We start from the raw sequence: 23601 nt of genomic DNA on the forward strand, positions 1-23601 counted from the left end.
TTGTGTTCTGGGGCCCATCATAGACCCTGGTCTAATATGATGAAGATGGAGATGAGGGAGCAACCAGGGTTGAGGAAGGACCATGGATTAGATCCTATCTATCAAAAACCACCTGCTCTTTCATGGCCGTGAAACCTCCCTCTTTCTCTCACACACACAAACCTACTACAATAGATTACCAGGCCACAGCAGTAGGCACCAGAGTCTGACATCTGATTGCTTTATATGTGCTGGGGATGTTAATACATGTTGTTGTCATGAGGAGCAGCGGCAAATCGGTATTATTCAAAGAAATTATGCAGCCGTGACTGCAAGTTAAACTATGGGTAACAAGCTCATGGTCCCCAGGGAGTAAGAAATGGACGGACACAGTCGAAGAGAGAGAGAGAGAAAAGGGAAATATGTGTCCAATGTTGATACTTAACAATAGAGCCACAATGACTTTTGAACTGTCTGACCATTGCGCTGTTCACTTGTATTACTGTGTGTATCAATGGGATCTACAGTTGAGCGGTGAGTTGATATTATAAGGCGTGCTACCTTTAATGGCACTTCAGGATCAGCAAGGAATGTTTGACACAGCGAAGGTCAGCAAGGGACTTAATATTCGAGGGTGGGGATACAGCGAGTTATGCCTTTACCGCGTGAGTGTTTATACTATATATTGAATGACCTTTCGACAGCAGAGCTGGGTGTGAAGACGGATGAGCAGGCCATCACAGAAGCAGCAGAGGCTATGTTAGGAAACACAAAGTTAGAGGGGGACATATGGTGTATTAAGTCCAGAGCTATTAAAGTGTCAGACTATCAAGTAACTTGAGGTTGAGAGGGATTAATATGGTAATATACAGTTTTGTAGAACTGATGTGTGAGCCTTAAACTTTGAGGTGACGATAGCGTAATGGCAGAAGCGGGTACAGGGCGTGTGCCAACTCAAATTGAGGGTCTGACAGATTTGGGTTCTTGAACACCATTACAGATGTTCTTTGGACAGAAGCTGCTATTAGCTGTTTTATTTATGTGAATATTGTTCTGTAAAAGATATTTAAATATTATGGTCAAGTAAAGAAATCAGATTCAAGACATTTTCTGTCCTTGGTTGAAGAAAGCGATGAGTAAAATAAGTTTGTAACTGGGAGAGCGTTTTTGATTCATCCGTGATATTTATGCACAAATTTGTCTTACGTGTTATACAAGTCTTTATTTGTTTTATGAATGAGAGTCAACCTGAACCTGTGCTCTTGCCAGCTCTTTCACTGGCACAGCTGAGAGCATTCCGGAATCAGGGAGAGGCAGAAAACCCTGAGCAAACTCTAAACCCTTCAGTTTGTTGGAGATTGTTTTCATTTGATTGTTCCTTGTTGGCTTATTCCCTCTTCAGTTCTGTGATGAGCGTTTTGTGCAGATTTTACGTCTTAATAAAATACTTGATTTTCCTTGAACGCATTCTGCTGGTCACTTGTTTTTTTCCCCTGGTTAATTTTTTATTGCTCGTCCCTCATTCCCTAGACCTCTTGGGGACGCAACAGTTGAATTTTAGAAGAATCAGCAATTCCCATGTATAGTAGTTCAGTATAGAAGTCTTTTGTTTAACGTCTCCTGCCAGTTTTCCTGCAAACCTGTTCCTCATCTGCTCACCTGACTGCAGTCATGCAAGCTCTACACATCAATCTTTGACAGATAATTCCACATTGTATCTCCAGCCCCAAATCTCTTTGTTTAATGGAAATCTCCACATCTTTAAAAAGTTAGGTGATTTAAAATCTAAACGGGAGACCCACCTGTGAGGTGTCGTGGTTGAAGATGATGGAGCTGAGGTCACCACAGTTGTAGTGTGTTATGAGATCCTCAGTGGTGAAGGAGCCCTGCAGGCTTCCTGCTCGAACGCCCTCGTGCTGCAGCAGAGTCTGGTTCAAAGCAAACAGCACCTGCAGGGAGAGAAAGAGACGAAAAGTCAGGAGAGGAGCTGTTAGCTTGAGCATCCGCAAACTCAATTTTCTCTGCTATGTGCCAAAGAAGAATTTGCTTTGATGGAAGAAATTGTGCAAGCTGTGCTTCTCCTTTTAAAAATCTAATATGACCTAAATATACAATGAAGCAGTTTTGCTGAGTGTTGGAGAAATTAAAGTTTCTTCAGGATATTTTCATACACTTTCTATACAGGCTGACTACAGGTGAAACCAGACCACAGAAGACATGGCAACACTCCTCAGACTGTTCTGAATGAGGGAGAAAATGGGGGGAGAAAGAGAGACAGAAAGAGAGAGGGACCATTTGAAAATAAGCCTTCTCTCTCTTTCACCAGGACCAGGGTGCCTTAAATTTATGGCACCCATTAAAATCAAAAGTAAACCCTCTTTAGAGAGAATTTACAGCGTGCAGCCGCCAGCCAGTCCAACGACTACACAGCTGTCCGAGACACGGGGGGTTAACCTTGCAGCTCCCGCCCTCTACAATCCCACGCCACTTCTGACTGGCCTGGCAACCGGGTCCAAGTTGTCAATCACTGTTAAGCTCTCTTTTAAGAACCAGAGGTGTGTTTGAGGGGGAAATGTGTTTTTCTTTCTTTTCATTTCTTTGCTATGCTATTCTACATTTCACACAGATCTCCATTGCACCCAGTTAGACAATTTGAGTTTGCTTGATTCGGACAAGTGACTCGGCTCATCATGTCCTCAAACCACACCAGACTGATCCTTGCCTATGATCCTAATTACCAAGAAACCTGACTAGCGCATTGGAAAATACTGCAGGGAGAACGTCAGCATCCTGGCCCCGATGATTTGTGGAGCAGCTTAAGGCCGATACAGCTGCAAGACTGATTGAAGCAGATGTCAAAAGGCTGGGTTGTAATTCACGCAATTAAGTTATATTCACGCAATCATAAATGCCCATACTGTGCATATCGAAGGCTTCAACTCCAGGTAACCTTTACGCTGGGATAATCACAACCAAGCACTAAGCTCAGCCTTGTGACTCCGTCTCTCTGAGGTCACTGTGTTTGAGAACCAGTCTTGTGAGGCTTTCAGCTTTTAGTGTTTATTCTTATAATGCAAAGTGACAACTGATGAGCTAACACCATATATAACTCTCATTATCCCCTTTCTGCTCTTAACTTTTGTCTTTCTCCACTTTCACTCAAGAGTCTCCATCCTCTTCATCATTCCCAGCACCGGATCCTGAGCCCTTCCTCCAACTAAGAACTTTGTATGACCTTTTCACATACTTCATCCTGCATGTTTTTATTGCTATGCTCAGTGCTACTTTGTCGCCCTGCCAGAGGTGCATAATCCAGGAATGGGTTTTCATCAAACCTGTTTCATTCCTGAACAAAAAAAATGATTTTCCTGCTTCTCCCAGCTCATATCTCAACACCAGACTTCCCAATCCCAGAAGCTCCCCTGCTGCCCCAGTAATGACATTATACCTCATTTTAGCTTCTAGTTCCATCTCGCATAAGATTCTTTTATTGCTCTCAACTTCAGGGAATGTCAGGGTGTGATGCCAGGCCTAGAGAGGCTAATACTTGCCTGACTAACTAGCTACAGTAGCGCCTTCTGCTTTGGCAGATGCTGATTCTGTGCCAATAATTTGCCACTGCCCCAAGTCCTTGACCCACACGGCTTTCTGTCACACGTCAACGGCTTTTCCAAGAGAAACACCAGGGCAGGCCGCATGGGCAGAGTCAAGGTCCGGAGTTGGCAGAGCACACACACCTGTGAGGCTTCTTGTCATGCAGCCAGCTTCAGTAGTTTCCCTTAACATGGCAAAATCCACCAGACACGACAGACGGGAGGCTGAAGGCATTGACAAAGCAGCAAGTCCTCATATTTTTGCTCTAAATAATCAAATTTTAAGGTGACATGTATGTCGGAAAAGAAGGCAGTAGTTTTAGATGTGTGTGTAGTCCTGCTGGTCCAGGTATTACACATGTTGTGGGTACTTAAATCAATTTACACATCACATTTTGGGGACTTGTCTTACTTATAGGCTCAAAAAGCAAGTTTCTATAATGCAAATCAAATTTTAAGTTGAAGACATGTTTTATGTTAGGTTGGGTTAGGCTACAGTTAAGTTTAGGGTGAGGCAAGTAGTAAGTATGGTTAAGGTTTGAGTAAATCTTCAGGAAATCAATGTAGCTTAATGTAATGTCCTCTCATGGAGACACATGAATGTGTATTTGTGTGTGTGTGTGTGTGTGTGTGTGTGTGTGTGTGTGTGTGTGTGTGTATAGTTTGCTGCTAAGGGAGTCGCTATTTCAATATTGTCTATCTCCCTGGGATAGAACATCGCTGCAGCTGTAACCATGGTGCCTGAGTTTGTGCTGAGCTGAATGAGTGCACATGTCAATCAATGGGAGACAGGCAGAGGGGGGAGAAACAGGGGGGAGGGAGGAAAAACATTCCCAGTGTGAGGACCTGCATGTATATGCATAAGTGTAAACTGTGTGTGTGCATGCACTCATGCTGACTGACAGAGTGGGTGTTCTCATGCTGAAGTGGTCCACTCACTCTGACAGACCGGATTTGTTGCAGCCAGGCCTTTTCAAAGTAACCAACATTGACTCCGTTAGCCACATACTTAACTACCGCAGGTCTCTCCTTGCTCTTTTTCACTAGTCTCATCTAATGCATGCGTGAGAAACGGCAATTTTAATTACATAAAAGCTTTATAAGAACAAAGCTGGAAGGAGCAAAGCACACGGATGGTCTTGGAACCTGCAAACTGAGCACAGCAATCCAAAAATTCATTAGCGTGCGTTGGAAAGAAAACAGAAATACAGGATCAGGTTGGGGGGGGGGGGGAGAACATGAAAAACATTTGAAAGAATCAAACATTTTTTATGTTTCAGTGGGAAAATGTCATTTATCAAAATGTGTGTGCATTTGCAGCAATTGACCTTGAAGTGCATTAAAACCCTGGCTCTTAGCAAGCAACAGCATTAGCTTGTTTGAAGGTTTTTTACGAGTCTGAGGCATGTAATGAGAAGGTGCCGATGACAAGGTGCTGGAACAGAGAGAGCTCATTCTTGATGACTACATCACTCCCCTTTCCTCCTCTAGTCTGAATAGGAGAATGTGAGTGATGGATGGAGCTAAAGAGCTTCAGGCTGGGATACAACAGGAGGAAGTGTCAAACTGTGGAGGCCAAACATTGAACCCTGGCAAACAGGAGAATATCTAATACCCAGGATTACTGTTAACTTGACAACTAAAATTCAGTAAAAGAAATGGAAAGAATGAAAAGAAATACTCGACATTAGGAGATCATACACAGATCAAGAAAAACAAAATGCTGTCATATGCATGTCCTGTCTGTTTCAATCTTTCACCGTCCACTTTCCCACAGCTGACCTTTCGATTTCTCCATCCATTACTCACTTCTTCTATCTCAGCTGTGGTGAAACAATGAGACACTATTCCACTTTTCCTGCAACTCACAAAGAAGGAAGAAAGAAAGGGAGCTGCAGTGGTATGGGGAAGACGGAGAACAGAGAACAAAAGCCAGAGAGGTGAAAGTGTGAGAAAATGGTATAAGACAAATAAAGCCTTGTTCTCTTTAAGAGGAGCATGTGTTCTACAGATGGAGATTCTTCTGATTTCATGAGGTGGAGAGTCAGAGTGTAGGTATATGGGCAAAAGAAATGACTGGGTATCACCAGACAGGTGAAGGAAACCTTGGTGGTGTCTGCCAGCGTCAGGCAGGAGAACTGAAAGTTTTGTTCCGACGCACATTTCCGCACTTTTTTCCCCTGTTCTACTGCATTTCTGTTTGCCTGCCCATGCATTTTCCTGTGTTTTTCCTTCTCCATTTATGTCCCTGTAAATGAGGAAAGCAACTTCTGTGGCTTCAATTTACCATTTTATTGCCGAATTTTCATCCATATGCGTTTCAGCAAAACAGACATCCTTCGTTTCACCTTTTCTTTATTTCTGATAGTCTTCTTGCATGCACCACCAAATTATCAACAAATAATGATCATCCATTTTATTATCACATCTGGCACTACAATAAGAAAAAAACAACAACCCAGATTAACTTTTCTGCACTGTGCAAACCTTTCTGAATCCAGACACCTTAAAATGAAACTTTACTATCAGAACATATGCTGTTATTTCATAATTTCATTAGAATCCTAAAAATAAATAAAACTATAATCAGGAAAACATTTATTTAATCTTCTTATTCTTTCTTATCTTATCCATGGCTCCCATTGTGGAAACCATAACTTTACTGCACACGACAGGTTGTGTTACTGCTAAAGGGGCTGAATTTCACATGGTCTCTAACAATATGGGGTAAGTAGAGTGCTGTTATCCTCATTATTTCTCTAAAAAAACAAGCACATATGGAAGAGAGATAAGAGGGATGTATTCCAAACTTTCCTTGTGACAGAAAGCAGAAGGGTTTATGGGAAATGTGGTGTCAATTTTAACAAAAAAGTACAGATTAAATAAGAGCTTTCAATCACTGAAAACATGGTGCTGTGTTTATGGTGTTCACAGCGAGACCTATTAAAAAGGGTGCTGCACTGATTTAGCATTGAAGTCTTATAACACTGTTGGACAAAAAAACGATTCAGCAGAACCAGGCACATGCATTACCCACAATGCACCTTGAGCACTGGCAGTTCAGTTCGTGAGCCTCTTGCTTTTTCAAAACTTCAAGTCTACTGCTACCATTGATTTGAATTACAACTGCTCATCTCCCTCAATCCACAAATGGCTTTGGACAACCTTTTTTGACAGACTTGACCGATTTTTTGTAAAATCACTTCATCTTTAATTAATTTATCAGTAGGTATATATATATATAATATATATATATTAATATTTATTTATTTTTTAAATGGAGCAAAACCATCTTGAATTAAGGCTGATTTATGATAATGTTAGATGCAAATACAGAAACTGACAGAGCCTTCAATCACTATGTACTCAGCCAAGAGTCCAAGCGAGACATATTTTGCGAGTTGGGAAGAAACTAAAGGTGTCTACAGTATAGAAAGCTACATGAACATCCAAACATGTGTAACCGTGCCGTTTTGTTTCACAACTTCCTCCACCATCGACTTCTTTGTTGTTGTGAGACAATCTCGGGCTACTCTGCGCTGCCCTCTAATGGACGTACTGCTTAAAAACCATGCCAAGGTGAAATCGGCATAAAAGTATGGGCACTGACGGTTGCATTATTTGAGATGGATGTGTCTTTTTTCGTATGTAAAAGCAGCATCAATGAAAAGTCTTACAAGCTTTTTCCCTGTGTCTTTATCTCTGTTAACTCCAAACTGTTTGAGGGTATTTGCGTTCCCCTCGACTGGGCTCGTCTCACTGAGAGCCACTTGAGTTTCATCGTCTGAGAAAGAGAAGAACTAGACCCCTGACCCAGGACACGCACTGCTGGGTTCCTCTGGGCCCAGCCGGCTTCCCCTCTGGACTACAGACGACAAGAGGACACTGGGTTCACCGCACCCCGGGGTGACTAAAGGGAAGGATGTAGGGAGTTGAAATAACATCCATGGCAACCCAAGAATAAGAGAAGGGCGATATCTCATCACTGTTCTGCACAGAGCAACGTCCAAAAAAGGGTGGATACCAATTTAACTGAGTGCACTTTCCCCCCTCATAGCCACAGCATAGAAGCATAAAAAACCCCCCTGCATCCATTTTCTTTTAACTTATACTATCTCAGTATGACTTCATGCTTGACTGTACATGAAGGAGTGGTGGGGGTGTTTTAAAGGTCTGCTGTTGTCTGATCTTTTCATCCGAGCTCAAGCTACAAAAGCACCTTGAATAAATTAGGGTGAAAAGAAGGTGTCACACAAGACCACATCAAAGTGTGGACAGTCTTTCATTGTTGTCTCCTATAGTTTTATCAACAAGGATCCGCAACACTTTTTTCTACTCGTGGGGAATCATGTAACCTGTCAAGAGCGTTGAAGGCAACATTTAAGCATAAAAACGCTTCAAATGTGACCTCCAGCGCCTGAGCACTGCCAAAATACTTTTACAGCCCTTCGGCGCCTTTCGTTTCATTTGCCTATTTGAAGGTAAGCAGCACTTTCAACTCATCACATCTGGCAAGAGCTGCAGCAACCCAGAGCCGTGCTTTCTTCCAAAACTTTATCCCTGTTAATACCCACAATATACACAAAACACACACATGCACGCACACTCACAAACACATACAGCCACCCATAAGCACACACGCTAATGATTATAAACATGGCATTCCTGTTTGAGCACTGCCTCTGTACAAACTACATATTGCAGGAAATGAAAAAAGGAGGCTTCCTTCCTTCCTTTCTTCTCTCTCTCTATCTGTTTTACCAAGTCTCTCGCCCTGCCTGGTCTACCCCCTGTCTCAGCCTAGGAAATCCAGGGATTACCAGAGGGACAATCCCAGTGGCAGAGGCCTGCTGCTCCCTGCTTCCACAGAAAGCCTCTCTTTCTTCCCCCTCTTTCTTCCTTCCGTCCTGTCTTATTTCCCCTCTGAGGCAGGGGGCAAGGGTCTAATGATGGGACATATCCCTCTCTTAGCGCTCTATGGTGAAAATCTTCTAACCTTACACCTTCACTTTGTATTTTTCTTATCCTTCCGTCTCTCTGACTAACGTTCATTCTCTCTGCATCAACCGCTGCACTCTCGTCTCCACTTGTTTTTCTTTCTCCCTCTGATAAAATCAGACCTACAGGCACCCACCAACCCCCACACTGCATGCACCTCTTCAGCCCACCTCTTTTCTCTCCTCCTAATAAGAGCCTCCAGTGAATTGGGGGGAGGTCACCCCAGCTCTACCTACACTTGTCCACAAATAAACCCTGCTGTTTGACTTGGCAGCACTGCCGCTGCGCCAGTCATCCCAGCTTTCCTGCCTCCCAAGAAAACAGAGAATATAATAAAGTATCACTTGATCCGGAGTGAAAAAGCACACAGCTGCCCACAAGCAGAGGGCGTGGGGTGTGAAATGAGGGTGGAAAATTATAGAGGGAGTTTGTGCTAATTTTTGTTTTTTTCTCTCAACTTCAAAGAGCTGTTGAACAGGAACAAGCATGTGTAAATACATGAGCAGAACAACACAGCTGCACATTACAGGAATAACAGCTAAAAGAGACAGGTGGAGAAGTCGAACTCTTTGCCTCTGATTCCTGTCTGAAGGCAACATGTGAGATGTATAATCATAAAGGTTGATTATACTCCAGCTGCTACGGGTTGGCTAAAAGTAATCAGTGCATTGATAAGTAGAATGGCAGGCCCAACAGTCATCTTATGAAACCACATATTTATTCACTGGATTAGAATTTCTACTTGGATCTGTGCACATGCAAAAATATCAGTCCCCAAAACAGACTTATTTTCTTTCATCAAGATCCATGAATTATTCTCTGAGAAGTTGACAAACATGTTGAAAAACAATTTTAAAGACATAAAAAAAAAATCCTGGATCTGGCCCCTGATCCAGATCTGCACCAAAGTTTAATGGGGTTTTCCCTGACACACGCTCCTAACACCAAGTTTCATGGAAATCAATTCAGTTGCATAATTCAGCGAACTAACAAACAAACAATAGCCTCCTTGGCAGAGGTATTAATAACCCCACTCTGCAGTTCCTCTCAGCTCTGAGGAGAGAGAGGGAGGGTGCAGCAGCAACTTTTTTTTGTTTTATGACTCACAACTTTAATATTTTGATTCACTCTCACCTCTTTCATCAACTTCCTTTCAAACCACAGCAGACAGATGCTTTCAGCAAGAAAAGACTCTAAAGTCAGACGTGCTCAGCACCAAACACCAGTCAACATCAGAAACAGGCAGGTGAAGGTTGTGGAGCTTTTAGCAGTGATATAATAAATTCATGATGTGTCCAGAAATGCATAATCAATGCTATTACTCTGTGCTGGATGGTTGCAGCTGTCTGAACATGTATATATATATATATATATGCAATAATGTGTTTAGTCAATGTTTACACCCTGTTGCACTGCTCCAAGCAGCCAAAACAATCTAAACATGTCTCTGGTGCAGTGATAGTCATAAAGATGGGTCATTGAGTATGTTTTTGAGGTGAATAGGTTTTGATAATGAAGCTTCAAAAAGGCCTGAAAAGGCTCCCAAAATATAATCTTATGAAAATAAGTAGAAATACAGATGGGTATCAGGTGAATTTACTTGGCTTCATAAGTCAAGTATCATTTTCAAACTTTTTAATATCGTGATCTGCTTTATTCCAAGAAACTGCTGTATTTTCCTATAGAATCATCGATGCACGTTAGCTTCACCCGAAGCAAATAAAATGATCTCACCCACCGGCACATCTGTCAGAATTCCCTCTGTTGTTTTAAGGAAAATAAGATTAAAGGCCTTGCTAAGATCGAGCCTAGATCAGGTCACTCTAACCTTATCTCCCCCTACAGCTCGTAGTCCATCACTAACATCATGGCCTCCACTAATCCTAACACATTTCACAGACTGCTTTTTTTCCAAAGGAAAAATTCTCATTGAATTCCACTGGATTTATCCAGCTCCCATTATGATGTGTGATGCTATCCAAACCAGATGAGCTGGGTCTTCTCCGCGGCATGAGAAAGGAGCAGTCAGAAACAGCCGTCTATACTTAAAAATGCCTCCTCTGCCCCAAACCAGGGCCCGGCCACTCTCTCTTATCTCCGTCCGTCTGCTTTGGTTGGACTAATGGCTTTAGACAGATTAATTCCAAAAGAATGGTTTGTCCTTTGCAAAGTCCACATCTGAAGTCCGGCTGAAACACGAGAGCAGTACATAATCTAATCCATGAACATACATTTTGTAATGGAGGCAAAACCCGATCCAGATTGTGAGGAAGAAAAAGCAAGTGTCCAAACAGTTAGTAGGAGCAGGTCCAGGTGACTGAATTCATTCCTGTAAAAAAAAGAGGGATCCTTGCAGGGGTTTCTATGTGTGCGTGCAAGTCGAGCACGCACGAAGGGGTTCAATCATCACACATCACTCGGATTATATTCAAATGACGTAATGCAAAGTGAGTTGAACTGATTTTTCCTTAAATAAATCATTTTCAGTGCAGGCTTGTGTGTGTGTGTGTGTGTGTGTGTGTCTGCACCTTAGCTCGCATCCAAGACTGATTTGTTCTTGTTTGCACTACTTGACAAGCAGATTGGATTTCTCCTGCAGAGTAGCAGACACTTAAGTAGCATAGAGTGTAATGCAGCAGATTGTATATGTACAAACTGTATTTTCTTATGAACGGGCTATGATTGAGAGGCTTTAATGTATGAGTTAAAGTCTGCATGCTGTGCGTGTGTGTTTCAGTAGTATGTGTCATCATAGGGGTAGAAGGTGAATGGCGGTGGAGAAGGAAGAAAATAAGAGAAAGAGGACATGAATAAAGCAGAAAAGAATGAGAAGGAGAAAAAACTGGAGGACGCGCAGCAGGAGGCATAATGTAAAAGAGTCAAAAAGACAAAAGGCCAGATGTTTACAGTTAACCATAAAAGAAGAGAGAAGGGGGCAGACCTAATGCACCTCTCCTCCTTTTTCTCCTCCAGGTCTGGAGCCCAGCTGGCCAGTTTTGTCCTCCACCATCTCTCCTCCTCATCCTCCCAAAGCCTCTCCATCCTCAAGCCTGTCCCTGTCCTTCTAAAAAACGCATCGCGTGTCTTCCATCAGTTCCCTTTATCACCAGCCGTCCTCCCTTTCCTCACCCACCTTTTGCATTCTCAGTGACGTGTAGATTATACAACCCTTCATCTCTCTCTCAGACCCATTCCTCTTGCTCCTGTTCTCTCTTTCCTTTCATTTGATGGTGGCTCCCCTTTCACCACTGTCACTGATCTCTGTTTATTTAGCTTCCACGTCCTTCCTCCTTCCCGTGCTCCATTCCATACACACTTGCTCTCTGTATGAGCATGCATTTGTAACTCAGTGCTCGTGTGCATGCATGTGGATACTGAGTGTTTGTGTTTCCACATGTCTGTCTTCACTACAGAGTTTGTCAAACTGTACAGTGCCATGACTGTTTAAGAGTGCAGCAGCAGAAAGAGGAGTACGTGGACCAAACCTCCTCTCCCCTCCTCTCCTCACCTCTCCTCTCCTGCAGGCTCGGCTCAATGCTGAAGCTAACGCGGCGTAATCCCTCACAAGCGCACCATTTCACGGCAAATCAGCAGGAGAAATGTTCAATTTCATGCAAGCATATTCAGCCAGGAGAAAAACAGAGACAGAGCATGATCACAAAGTAAACGTTTCAGGCAGGAAAGACACAGTGAACAAACAGCGCATGTGTGTGTGAGTATTAAATAGGAGTTTTTAAAGGTGGAAATCCCACTGTGAGTGGAGGGTGACATCTCGCTGTCATTTAAAAATATTCTGTCAGCACATCCATGAGACCAAATGAACTCCCCACTATGAAAAGGCTGCTGCAGATGAAGCGTGGAGAGGAACACAAACATACACAAACCTTTGCCAGTTGGTTTGCCAGCACTTAATGACTGAGGGGCCACCAGAGAGATTAAAGATGCATTGCATGAAAGAAAAGTATTTTTAGTTTCATTTGCTGCATCTTCTCTCACAGTATCCAGAGAAAGATTCACCTCCCACCATGTCACATTCAGTCCATTGTAATTTTAAGTGTTCTGCATAAATTTGTCAGTGTGCATTCAGTGGAGAGATCAGTCCAGAGGATTGTAATCTTGGCAAAAGACAGGGAATGTACCTTCCAGAAACTCTTTAGTTTTTGTTGTTTTTCATACTGTCTTATTATGTGGCCAGCTAGCCTCCTGTAAAAACTACATTTAGGAATCACCAGGGGGTTTTTTCAGAGTGTGAGGGTGGGTGAGCCTTGCAGACTGTTTGTTTTTGTTTCTCCATCCAGAAGTGTGGGTTGTTGGGTGGACATTTTAGAAGGAATCTTATTAGGGCTGTACTGTGTAACAAAAGGCGATGTGTAGTAATATGTAAGTATTTACTTCTCGATAGTAAATCAATTATCTTGTTCCCGGAAATAAGAAATGACTAATTTATTACAGCTCTAAAAACCTGCCCTACACACACACACACACACACACACACACACACACACACACACACACACACACACACACACACACCATAGGAGACAACCTTCCTACACTGCCCTGGCCTGACGCCAGACATCATGAAAACTCTTAACCATCTCTCGTATTTCTCTGTGTCTTTCTCTCTTTCTGTGTAAATGAAAAGCAGATGATGAGCAGAGTAACAGTCAGTCTATAAGCACTGCACTGACTGAATGAGGAAATGAACAGTTGCAGGCTGCTCTATTCCTATACAGGTTTTTACATATCTGCCAACAAACTTCACAGAGATGTGGAGGCTCCGCTGATGATGGAGACCAAACCAAAAATGAAAAATTTTAAAGAAACACAGGGTGAAAGCCAAGCACCTGATAAAAGTTTTTAGAGATTCCTTCTGTTCCACCAACAACTGCCTCTAACTCATCAGATACATTCTAGACTAGTGATAGGGTCACTGAAATGTGCTGCAACTTGAAAATCTCTAAAACCATAGGTTACCCTGAGGGATGTAAAAAATGTTGCTGATAGTAATTTGGTGTTTTCCTTTCGTGCAATGAGACTTTCCTCTGTAAACTGCCAACAAGTGTGTTTAAAACATCAACAAACTTCTGATCTTTGCATTTTGTGCAATGAGCCATTTTACTTTGACTTCTCAGCAAACATGACTTCCATTGATCAGAATATGTTTTAATAGTTAAGGTTGTAAAAGCAGAACTACGATTGATGAAGTTAGGACATCAGAAAATACTCCTTTATTACTCAGAAGTTTGGGCTTTTACAGTAATGAATTCATGTGCCTTGATACTGACAGCTCAGGCCTATGCTGAAATTTGAACTGTGAAAGAATCAATCATGTTTACGAGCCACTAAAAAATTAGCCCGTCTGCCACTTCAGAGCAGTTTATCATATTGTGTTAGAGGAAAGAAAACCATGTATTTCTATGTGCAGACGTGTGTTTGCGTGTTTGTCTGAGAGAGAAGGAGAAAATGGAGACAGAGGAAGAAACCAAATTTATGTGTCTGTGTTTGAGGAAGAGGACACAAAGCCAACATAGAGACAGAAACACACACAAACAAACACACAAGAAATTTCACTGATGCACCAAGCAGGAGAGAGAGAGAGCCCAGTGATAGGATATAGGAAATAACTCCTCTGCTGCCAGTGGTTTGGAGGTGGAAGGCAGAGTCTTGACGACATGTGGTGGAGGGGATACAGTAACGCTGGCCGTAGATTAGTAGCTCTTCCTCTCGCTGGCCTTGGGTAGGAGAGCTGCTGGCTGTCACATCAGAGACGGAGCATTTAACTGCTCTCATAAGACTCTCATTATTTCATAAATCTGCAGTTTAGGCACTTTGCCCTGTTGATTTGAGCCCAGGCCAAGTCTTAGAGAATGTTTTTACAATCTCCCTTAATTTATTTACAACCTTGATTCATTTCTGTGTGTTCGTGTGTGCATGTATGTCTGTGATGGTAGGTGGGTGTGAGAAAGAAATTGAGAAAATCTGAGAATCATTGCAGATGGAGCAAGACCTGGATGAAAGCTCAGTCGCTCTTTGCTTGTTGTTTGTCGGCTGCGTGAAATATGTGTGAATTCAATTTAAGCGCACCTGGTGCACTTGTGAATTCATCCCTTTGTACTGGTTTTATTTTGATCTGTCATATTTTTGGTATTAAATTGTATTATCATTTTAAGGGTCTGGTGTTGTTACTATCCTGTGTGATTTTACGACATTATGACGTATTATGCTTTCTTCAGTTTTTCTTTCCTGTTGTTTGTTAGGGTTTTGTGGATTTGATATAGGTCCGAAAAGCTAAAAAGCCCAAAGTTTTTGTTAATGAGAGCCCCTCTCCCCCACAGAAAACACTGCTTTCAGCATCTGGACACTTGCAAGCAAACCAAATTTTTTTCTAATGGCACAATCTTTATATAGAGAGTAATTAAACACAAATAATATTGTGAGAAAATGTACAAGTGTTTATGTTAATCCGTCTTTGCACCTCACATGCAAAAATATGCTATAACTTTGTCAATACACACAAAGCTATTTCTTTCTTGTGAGGTGAACACTTTCGGAATACACTTCCATATTCATCCAGCCTCGAACCACCCAGAGCTCAGCCTTGTAGCCTCCCAGGGAAAGTGCTTGGTATGAAGAAATCCAATATGATTAAGACTATGATTGCTGCCTCTAATAGTTTTAGCACCCATACCCTCTATTAAGGAAAACATTGGGTTTGGACCACAGCTCAGCACAGGCTTCTGACAGAGGGGATCAGCCTGCGGGAAAGAGCCATAATTCAGTGTTTGAGTGTGTAGGTGTGTGAGTTGTACATAACTGGGCACATACATCTGTCTGTGTATGTCTGTGCTTTTTTTTTTTTTTTGTCTTATGTATGCAATTCACTGTGAGTGCGTTGGCCTGCACGTTCGCGCGGCACACAGCGACTCAAGGGCAGAGTTTGTCAGCCATGCTGAGGTCTTGTGGTCACCCTGACCAACAGATCACAGGATTGTGGCTTTGTATGGGCCGCAAATCATCAAACAGGCCACACTGATGGAGAGGAATGCTGCTGCAGACAGGAGGAGTATTGGATAAACAAGATTACAACTCATGCAGCTCATCTTCAAGACATAGATTTAAAACCTAAAAAAGAATGAGTAGTCTATCGGATGTGTGCTACCATAACAACAATATATAATGTGAAATTGTATTCAACATTTTTAACATGCTAGATTTAGAGTGTATTAAAAAGCTTTTGGTCCTCAGAACATAAGTAATACCTAGAACACACAAACACACACACACACACACACACACACACACACACACAGATATGCTTACACTACGTCTTCATGACCCTGGCCTAACCTCACTGTTATCTCTGTCTTGATCACCGTGGGTCAACTGTCTGCTGAGCTCTGCAGCCACAGACTCACAAACAAACACATTCTCACAGTCCCGCATTCACACGTGCACAAACACACAAACTATGCGCACTTGTCAGATTATTGGTCTCGGAATCTCACCACATACAGGAAACTATTTCCTATCCAAGCTGCTGTGATTTTCCAGATTTGTTTACTCAGTTCTTGTTGTAAGAGATGATCTTCAAACCGCTGGGCTGAATTTTATCTTCATGCACTAACGTTGTCTGCAAAAAAGAATTGCTTCATCATGGCCCTGCCTATTTTTCTGCGTATTACTGGTGGCAGTGTCTCATCGTACGTGAGCATTCTCTTTTCCAAGTTCTGTTTCCATCTCACCACACTCCCCGCTGGGCCAAAGCCCATCTTAATTAACACTGGGATTTTATTAGATCACTGTTGATTTAGGACCAGCTACACATTGGCTTTGAAGGGCTAGATTCAAGGCTCCAGCAATGACACACACACACAACAACACACACACACACACACACACACACACACACACATACAAATGTGATGTTATGCACTCGAGAGTAACTGAAAACACTATCTGTCAAAGTCAACTCAGTAGAAGTGGAGCCACATCACAGTGCCAGTCTCAGTGTGTGTGTGAGTGTTTATGTGTTTTCCTGCATGCATGAGTGTGTGTCGGTGACCCAATCATCAAAGTATGGTTAAGGGTGAGTAGCCATGGATTTAAGGGCTACACACAAACACACACACACACACACATACTTGTGGACAGATGCCTTACACATCTCAGGGTTATAAGAAAAGAATAGGAAAACAATGCTAGTACTCTGCAGCTCTCACAAATAAATACCCTGTCCACCACAGCCATTGTTGTGAAAATACCATAAAGGAAGTAACACACAATTAAACAAACACTGATATAAACATGCATACACATACAAACACGCATGCGGGAACTCAAAGATGAAGACAATCCCGCAGACACACACTGATGTTTGCAGTAACCTTTTGAAAGAATGTTTACCCCGTCAAAACAAAAACCTCTCCGTCTCTCTGCTTTCTCTTCTTTTTTGTCCTCCTCTCCCCGGGTCACCATCTCCTCCTCTTCACCTCATTTCCTCCCCCCTCACTGACCCCCTGATCACTCCATCTGCTTCCCCCCACACCCACCGCCATCCACACCCCCACCTGGTTCATTTCAGGCCAGGCTGGCAGTGGCCATGGCAACGCTCCAGGAAGGTGGGTGAGTCAACATTGAGCCACAGAGGCCCTTCTCTCAACCTCCGTCTCTCGGGGGGTTATACTTCCCTGAGTGATGGACTGACTGACGGGTGAAGAGGAGAGGAGAAAGGAGTGGATGAAGGAAAATGTAAAACATTTAACTCTGGAGTTTCTTGATCTCAAAAGCAAACACTCAAACAGGGGAAGTCATGAAAACAGCTCAGACCTTTGAAAGTGGAGACTGCTTTCAAACATGCACTGAAATCTGGACATTTTTCAGAAAGGTTATATGTGAGAACACAAAGGTCCAAATCGGTTGCTGCAGCACAGCTATGTCACCCATGTTGACTGAGATACAAATAGCATTGTTCGCGTACAAATGTGGCTCATGTTTCAGATATGTCTCACCGTGTGTGACAGTTCAACCGAAAGGTGTGTGCACGTTGGAGCTGGACACGTGTCATTTAGAAACATGGATGTGAACCGTCAACAAAGGAAGATCAAATCTGATTGAAAAAGTCTGAACTATGTATTGAGGCTTGTAAATTAAGGTTAGAGAGATTCATTGTTGCATGTTGTGCTTCATAGTGACTGTCACTATTTAACTAAGACCATGATGTTCCTCTGACCTTTGAGATCGTTGAGTCACCTGAACATAACTAGGAAATCCTAAAATGATCTAATTCTTATGTAATTGTTCTGTAGATACGTGTACTATCAACATATATGCTGTTTTGTTGCACAATTTGCAGATATACTCTGTTTATTTTTATATAAAATGCAAATTTAAATTTAAAAAGTCCAAGGGCTCCCTGTCTATTGTTTGTTTGTCAGAAGGATGACTCAAAAACTACTGTTGGATTTACATGAAACTTGTTGGAAGGGTAGGACATGGGCCAAGACAGTACCCATTAATTTTAGGGCAGATCCAGACTAAGGGTAGGATGCAGGAATGATTTTTTTTATCACTTTTGAAAACCTTGCAAGCGAGGGCTTGTTTTTTACATTTTCACAGAATTTCATGGATCTTGATGAAAGATTCAGGTATATTTAGGAGGCTGATGTTCATGAGTGTGTGCCATTTGGTGCAAATCCAAATCCTGATCATAGCAGATGTGGTTTTATAAGGGGAATGTTGGACCCTGGCAGAGGTATTCACTCAACTGAGTGCCATTCTTGTATTTCACACCATATTACATATTTGCGTTCAAGTAACAAAACCCTCTATCATCCACATGAATTATTCTCATGAGCTAGCAGTAAAAAATGTAATAGAGGTTTGCAAGAACAAGAACATGCTATGACTATAGCTCACATGTTAAAAATAGAGTATTTTCATCAGTGCACTGTTTGTGCTGTAGCGTATTGTTGTGTTTCTCATTTTCCTGTTTTCCCAATTGTTATTTTTAGTTTTCACTACTTGTTTAGGTTTTGGCAAAACAAATGTCTGGTTACATCTAGTACAAAAACAACAATGTACATACTGTAATGTAAGACGATGAAGAGCGGTGAGTGGTTCACAGGACTTTTCATGGGACTAGGGTTCGAGTCCAGCAACTTTTTTATTTTCACTTTTTTCTTCATTGTTATTTTCAGTTTTCACTCGTTGGACCTACTTTGGAAAATAAGGTCAGGTTGCAGCCTGCCCCTTGGATGTATCCCACGGTTGTCAGAGAAAATGAAATGACATCTACTGTCTGTACATTGAGTCACATTGTGATCTTTAACACACTAATCAGGTTGACTTTTATGCTATCACCCTGGAACATGGCTGCAGCCATAAGTTAGGAAATACCTAGCCATTAAAGACCCACATACAAACATTGATCCGTGACACACCCTGTCTCTTAAAGCAGGGCTGTTCTCTAAGATTAACAAACTGTTTCCTTTACCTTAACCAAGAATTTATTTTAAACAATCCTATGTTTTTCCCCAAAACTCAACAAAATCATTTCATTTTTGTGTCTTAACTTGTGCTTTCCATGAGCATATTTTTAAAGATGAGATCGAGTATTTGGGGGATTGTGATTTAGATACTTCTTCAAGCCTGCTGTTTCACGAGGTGTTCACGTTATTCTGTCTCCTCCCGGGAGGTGTAAGTGAGCAGCAAGTTGGGAGGCAGGTGAGGACAGACTGAAGGAGAAAAGAGGAGCGCAGAGTGGAGGAGATGCAGAGCGTTGTTATCTGGCTCCAGTGCCGTGTTGAGGGCGTTATGGTTTGTGTCAGTTAACACTCACGCACTGTGTTTCCCCCCCTACTGTTGCCAAAATGGTGGACGAGGTGTCTGTGTGTGTATGTAAATGTAGATCACCATCTGCACTGTCAGTGTCAGGAGTCAGACTGTCTGTACACACACACACACACACACACACAGAGAGAGCCAAGTCCTGGGATGGGTGACACAGACACATGTTTATCATTGAGGGGATTGGTTGGATTCCTTTCATCTGAAAATGGCTGACTGTTCCCTCGCTCCCTGCCTGACCCCCTTTATCTCCATTTCGCTCTCAGTCGCTCTCTCACTTTCTCTACATCACTCTTTTTTTCCTCTGGACAATATCTCTCAAGCACTTTTTCGTCTCCCCTGTCCGACTCTGACCCCTTAACCTCCATCTGACTTTACACCCGTTTTTTATTCTTCTCCATGTTTCTCTTTTCTTACCCTCTGACCCATCTGCTTTTCATCTGCGCTCATATAGACGAGCGGAGGGATGATGGTTATGGCCGTGATGTGAGTGAGGTTGGATGGGAGCACTTATCCTTCCTTCTTCCAATCAGATCCCTTAAAGGTTATTATTGCTGACTGAATCGTGCATCTAAACAGTGTGTGTGTGTGTGTGTGTGTGTGTGCACTTTAACTCTCATTTTTAAGTGTGTTTATGTGGGCGCATTCCTTCATGCATGTGTGTGAGAAAAATATGTTATTATTGAGTTATTAAACTTAACCAGGAACGTTTGCCTTCTTATAATAAATGCACACAGACATTTGGCAAGCTCTGACACCAACTCCCAACCCTCCCACACACACACACACACATACACATATATACACGCGGTCGTTCGATGAGCTGTCAGTCCCTGTTAGGCTTGGCATTCTCGTTAGCACGCGGTTTGGATCGCCTTTCAGAGGACCTGAACTCGGGACCTTTTCCCCCCTCAGCACTTCCAGAGAGCGACAGAAGCCAATGCAGAGAGGGAAGCGGCAAACATGACGGAAAGAAGACAGACAGGAAGTGAGGAGCCAAGGATGTCTCATAATGTCGGAGAATTTGCATTTAATCATTAGTTGAATTATTTCCCATGCTGTGTTTGACTAATGATTCTAAGAGAATGTTCTGAAACAACTCCCCACCTTTGTACCACCTTAAATAATTGTGTCTTTATCTAAAGTGCTGACGGATCATCCTCGGGTGTATCAAAGACCCGTTGAGGGAGAGAGAAATCAGGCTTACCCAAGCACATCTATACCTTGTGAATAATGTTACCTTAAGTTTCAGTTACATTCCTTCCAAATGAGCCCCTGAAAAACTTGTGGCTGATTAAAAGGAATTTATTTGTGTTTCTGTGGGAGAGAAAGTGGAATTGAGTCACTTTTTTTTTTTACAAGAGGCAGATCAGCAGGTTCTCCTGGGTGGGCAGTGTTGCCCCAGAAAAGCTGAACCCGACACAGGCTTCCTTCAAAATTATTTCATCCCCATTCTTCGGTGCATTAAAGGCACTAACTGATCCAAGATGAGCATTTTCTTTTGTTTAAAGAAAAGTAAGAAAATTGTTTGAGTGGAAAGGAGCTTCCACCATCTCAACACAGATGCCAGGAGATTTCTCCAAAAACTTGGCGCCTTCCCAACCAAAAAAACTGCTCCTCCTCAGTCCGCACCATCACAGGCTAGCCTGAGTGCAGACGGATGGAATTCCTGGAACATCTTTCAGACTTATACCAGACTTCACACTTTGGTAATCTTTTTTTTTTCTCATCATAGAATCTGCTAATGGTGTGTGGTTGTATGTAGGTGTGGTATGAGAGGGGGTAGCAGAAATTGCACATTTGGTGCCGCAGGGTTTAACAGTTCAAGGCCTCCGGGGATTCAGTGAAGAAATGAAAATACAAGTGATTTACTTGAATGTAGTTTCTGCTTTTTCAGTTCAATATAAGGTGATAGTCTGAATACCACAAACAAATGAATGACTTGATGTGGAATGGTCCTGGAACACATTACACAAACCATTCATCCCTCCTTCCATCCATCCATCCATCCATTCATTATCTATATGACTTAAACTTGAACTGTTGCTGAGAGAGCTGGAGCCAATCCCAGTTGAGATTTGGTGAGAGGCGGAGTGCAACCTGGAAATCCCGCCAGTGTATCTCAGTATCATTCATATTCACACTTACTCACCAATTAACATAAACCCCAATCTGCACATCTTTGGACTGTGAGAGGAAGTAGGAGAAGTATAGAGAGTAGCAGGAAATCCAACACAGACATAGGAAGAACATGCAAACTCCACAAAACGAATGAGGAACCTTCTTGTGGCACCCACTTTATATGTATAATAACTAATTCAATTTTCTCACCAAATGTTTGGGACAGCTCATATCAGTGTCTGCTTTGATTAAAACTGGAAGCTACCACCTACCATACACTAGTTAAAATAAATGCTCTAAATTAACTTACATCTTGAAAGACATAAGAGTATTAAGTAACATAATATTCAAGTGGATCGAATTTAACAACAAGATCCCATGCTGTCCACTGATATTTGAGTCAGAAGCAGCTGAAAAAACTACAGGAGTCATTTTATTCTCCTCGTAAAATACACAATCGAAATGAAAGGGTGCCTTGTGATATCTGTTTGTTTTTATCTCTTCTTTCACCATGTCCTGTTCTACGTCTCTGTCTCTTTGCTCCTCTCATCGTCCTCATCTTTTCGGTTTCCAGAGAGCGTTCCAGCTTTTGCATGAGTCCAGGGCCGTTTTGTGTAAACAGCAGCCGGCTTGAGGTAAGATAGTGAAGTTTATGAGGTTTATATGATCTGACTGATTTTCATAGACCAGTATTCCTCCTCTGATAAACACGATAAAATAGATCTCTGCGGTTTTCTGTGGTTTTACTCTTTCTGTCTTTGTATTTTTTTACATTTGGACTCATTTAAAGTACATTGCTATTCATTACATGTGCTCAAGTTTTACGATAGTGAGGCCAATGAAATGATTTACAAAATCTTCTGTTTTTCAGTAAAAGTCTAATTTATTGAAACCTTTTGCACATGCGAGCTCGCTCTCTTCAACGGCAGCAACAGACTCCCTTTATCTGGCACAACTCGCTCCTCTTGGCAATGAAGTGTAAAACTAAACCATAACATGACAATACACACAAATTATGCACCGTGCTATTTGTAGAGCGGACCCAACATTTTTTACTATATAAATATATCAACGAAGGTCAAAGGTCATGTCTTTTTATAAATGCCAGTTTTTTCCGAGAAGACTTGACACTAGTCTGCTCTTGTATGTAGAAGCACTAATAGGGTAATGTAGAAAAGCATGCACACACACACACACACACACACACACACAGTGCTTCAAATCACTGATGTTCACAGACTGAAGTCTTCAAAAATGGGTCAACAGATAAAAACAGTGCAAGTAATTTAGCGATAATTTCACTTTATTTACTTTAAAGACACATTAAGAACCTCTGCAACTGTAGGAAAATATAAATCATTGCAGATCATGATCCAAGTCAAGGCAAAGATGAGCCAATGTCTTCCTTCTGACCATCACCCCAATGGTGTGCAAATTTGTCAGGCTCGTAATTAATAGTATATTGGACTTTGTATTGTACTTTTATTGGATAGCATTTCTCAATAGCATATAATTCCCATTTGACTGAGCGTATAATCAGTAGCCAGCTGGACATTCATCTATAGATATTCGAGCAATGACGGCAATTACCCCTGTGATTTCCATATAATTGAGACTTAATTTGTGTCAGTCTCAGGAAAAATAACAAGACCTCAAGAAAAATACTGGGGCTAAAAGATTAATGAGTGTGGAGTCAGAGCAAAGACCACACATTTTAAAAATACGTTCACTAAAAGCCTGAAACCCAGACTGCACTTGAGTCCTGCAGCCATGTATGGCAAGGGCAGTGGCGTTACAGTAGTGGTCATCTGGGACCTATTGTCCAAACATTGTCGCCAATCCCATCCATTCTCCAATCTTCCCATCATTCAGCGTATCCCTCCATCCATCTACCCCCCTCCCCATCCCACTAAATACCGTGGCTGTTAGCATGCATTAAAAAGCCATTCACACTGCTCTCAAGTGCTTGGGTTGGCCGTCACCAGAGCTGACTACAGAGGCTTTGAGGGGGCCTGGCCTCCCTAGCTCTGTCTTTCCCTGTCTCTCTTTCCCCATGTCTCTC

At 42.2% G+C, this 23601-nt stretch overlaps 1 protein-coding gene across 1 annotated transcript in view; it reads right to left on the reverse strand.

Moving 5' to 3' along the window:
• The window catches only part of trabd2b (TraB domain containing 2B), a 72894-nt gene that overhangs the window by 26050 nt on the left and 23243 nt on the right, over window positions 1-23601 (reverse strand). Inside the window, exon 4 of the mRNA XM_020080525.2 lies at window positions 1782-1928. Coding sequence (XP_019936084.1) covers window positions 1782-1928 — 147 coding nt within the window. The remainder of the gene's footprint in view (window positions 1-1781; window positions 1929-23601) is intronic.

Source organism: Paralichthys olivaceus, chromosome 3 (genome assembly GCF_024713975.1).
Source record: "Paralichthys olivaceus isolate ysfri-2021 chromosome 3, ASM2471397v2, whole genome shotgun sequence".
Classification (NCBI taxonomy): Eukaryota; Metazoa; Chordata; class Actinopteri; order Pleuronectiformes; family Paralichthyidae; genus Paralichthys; species Paralichthys olivaceus.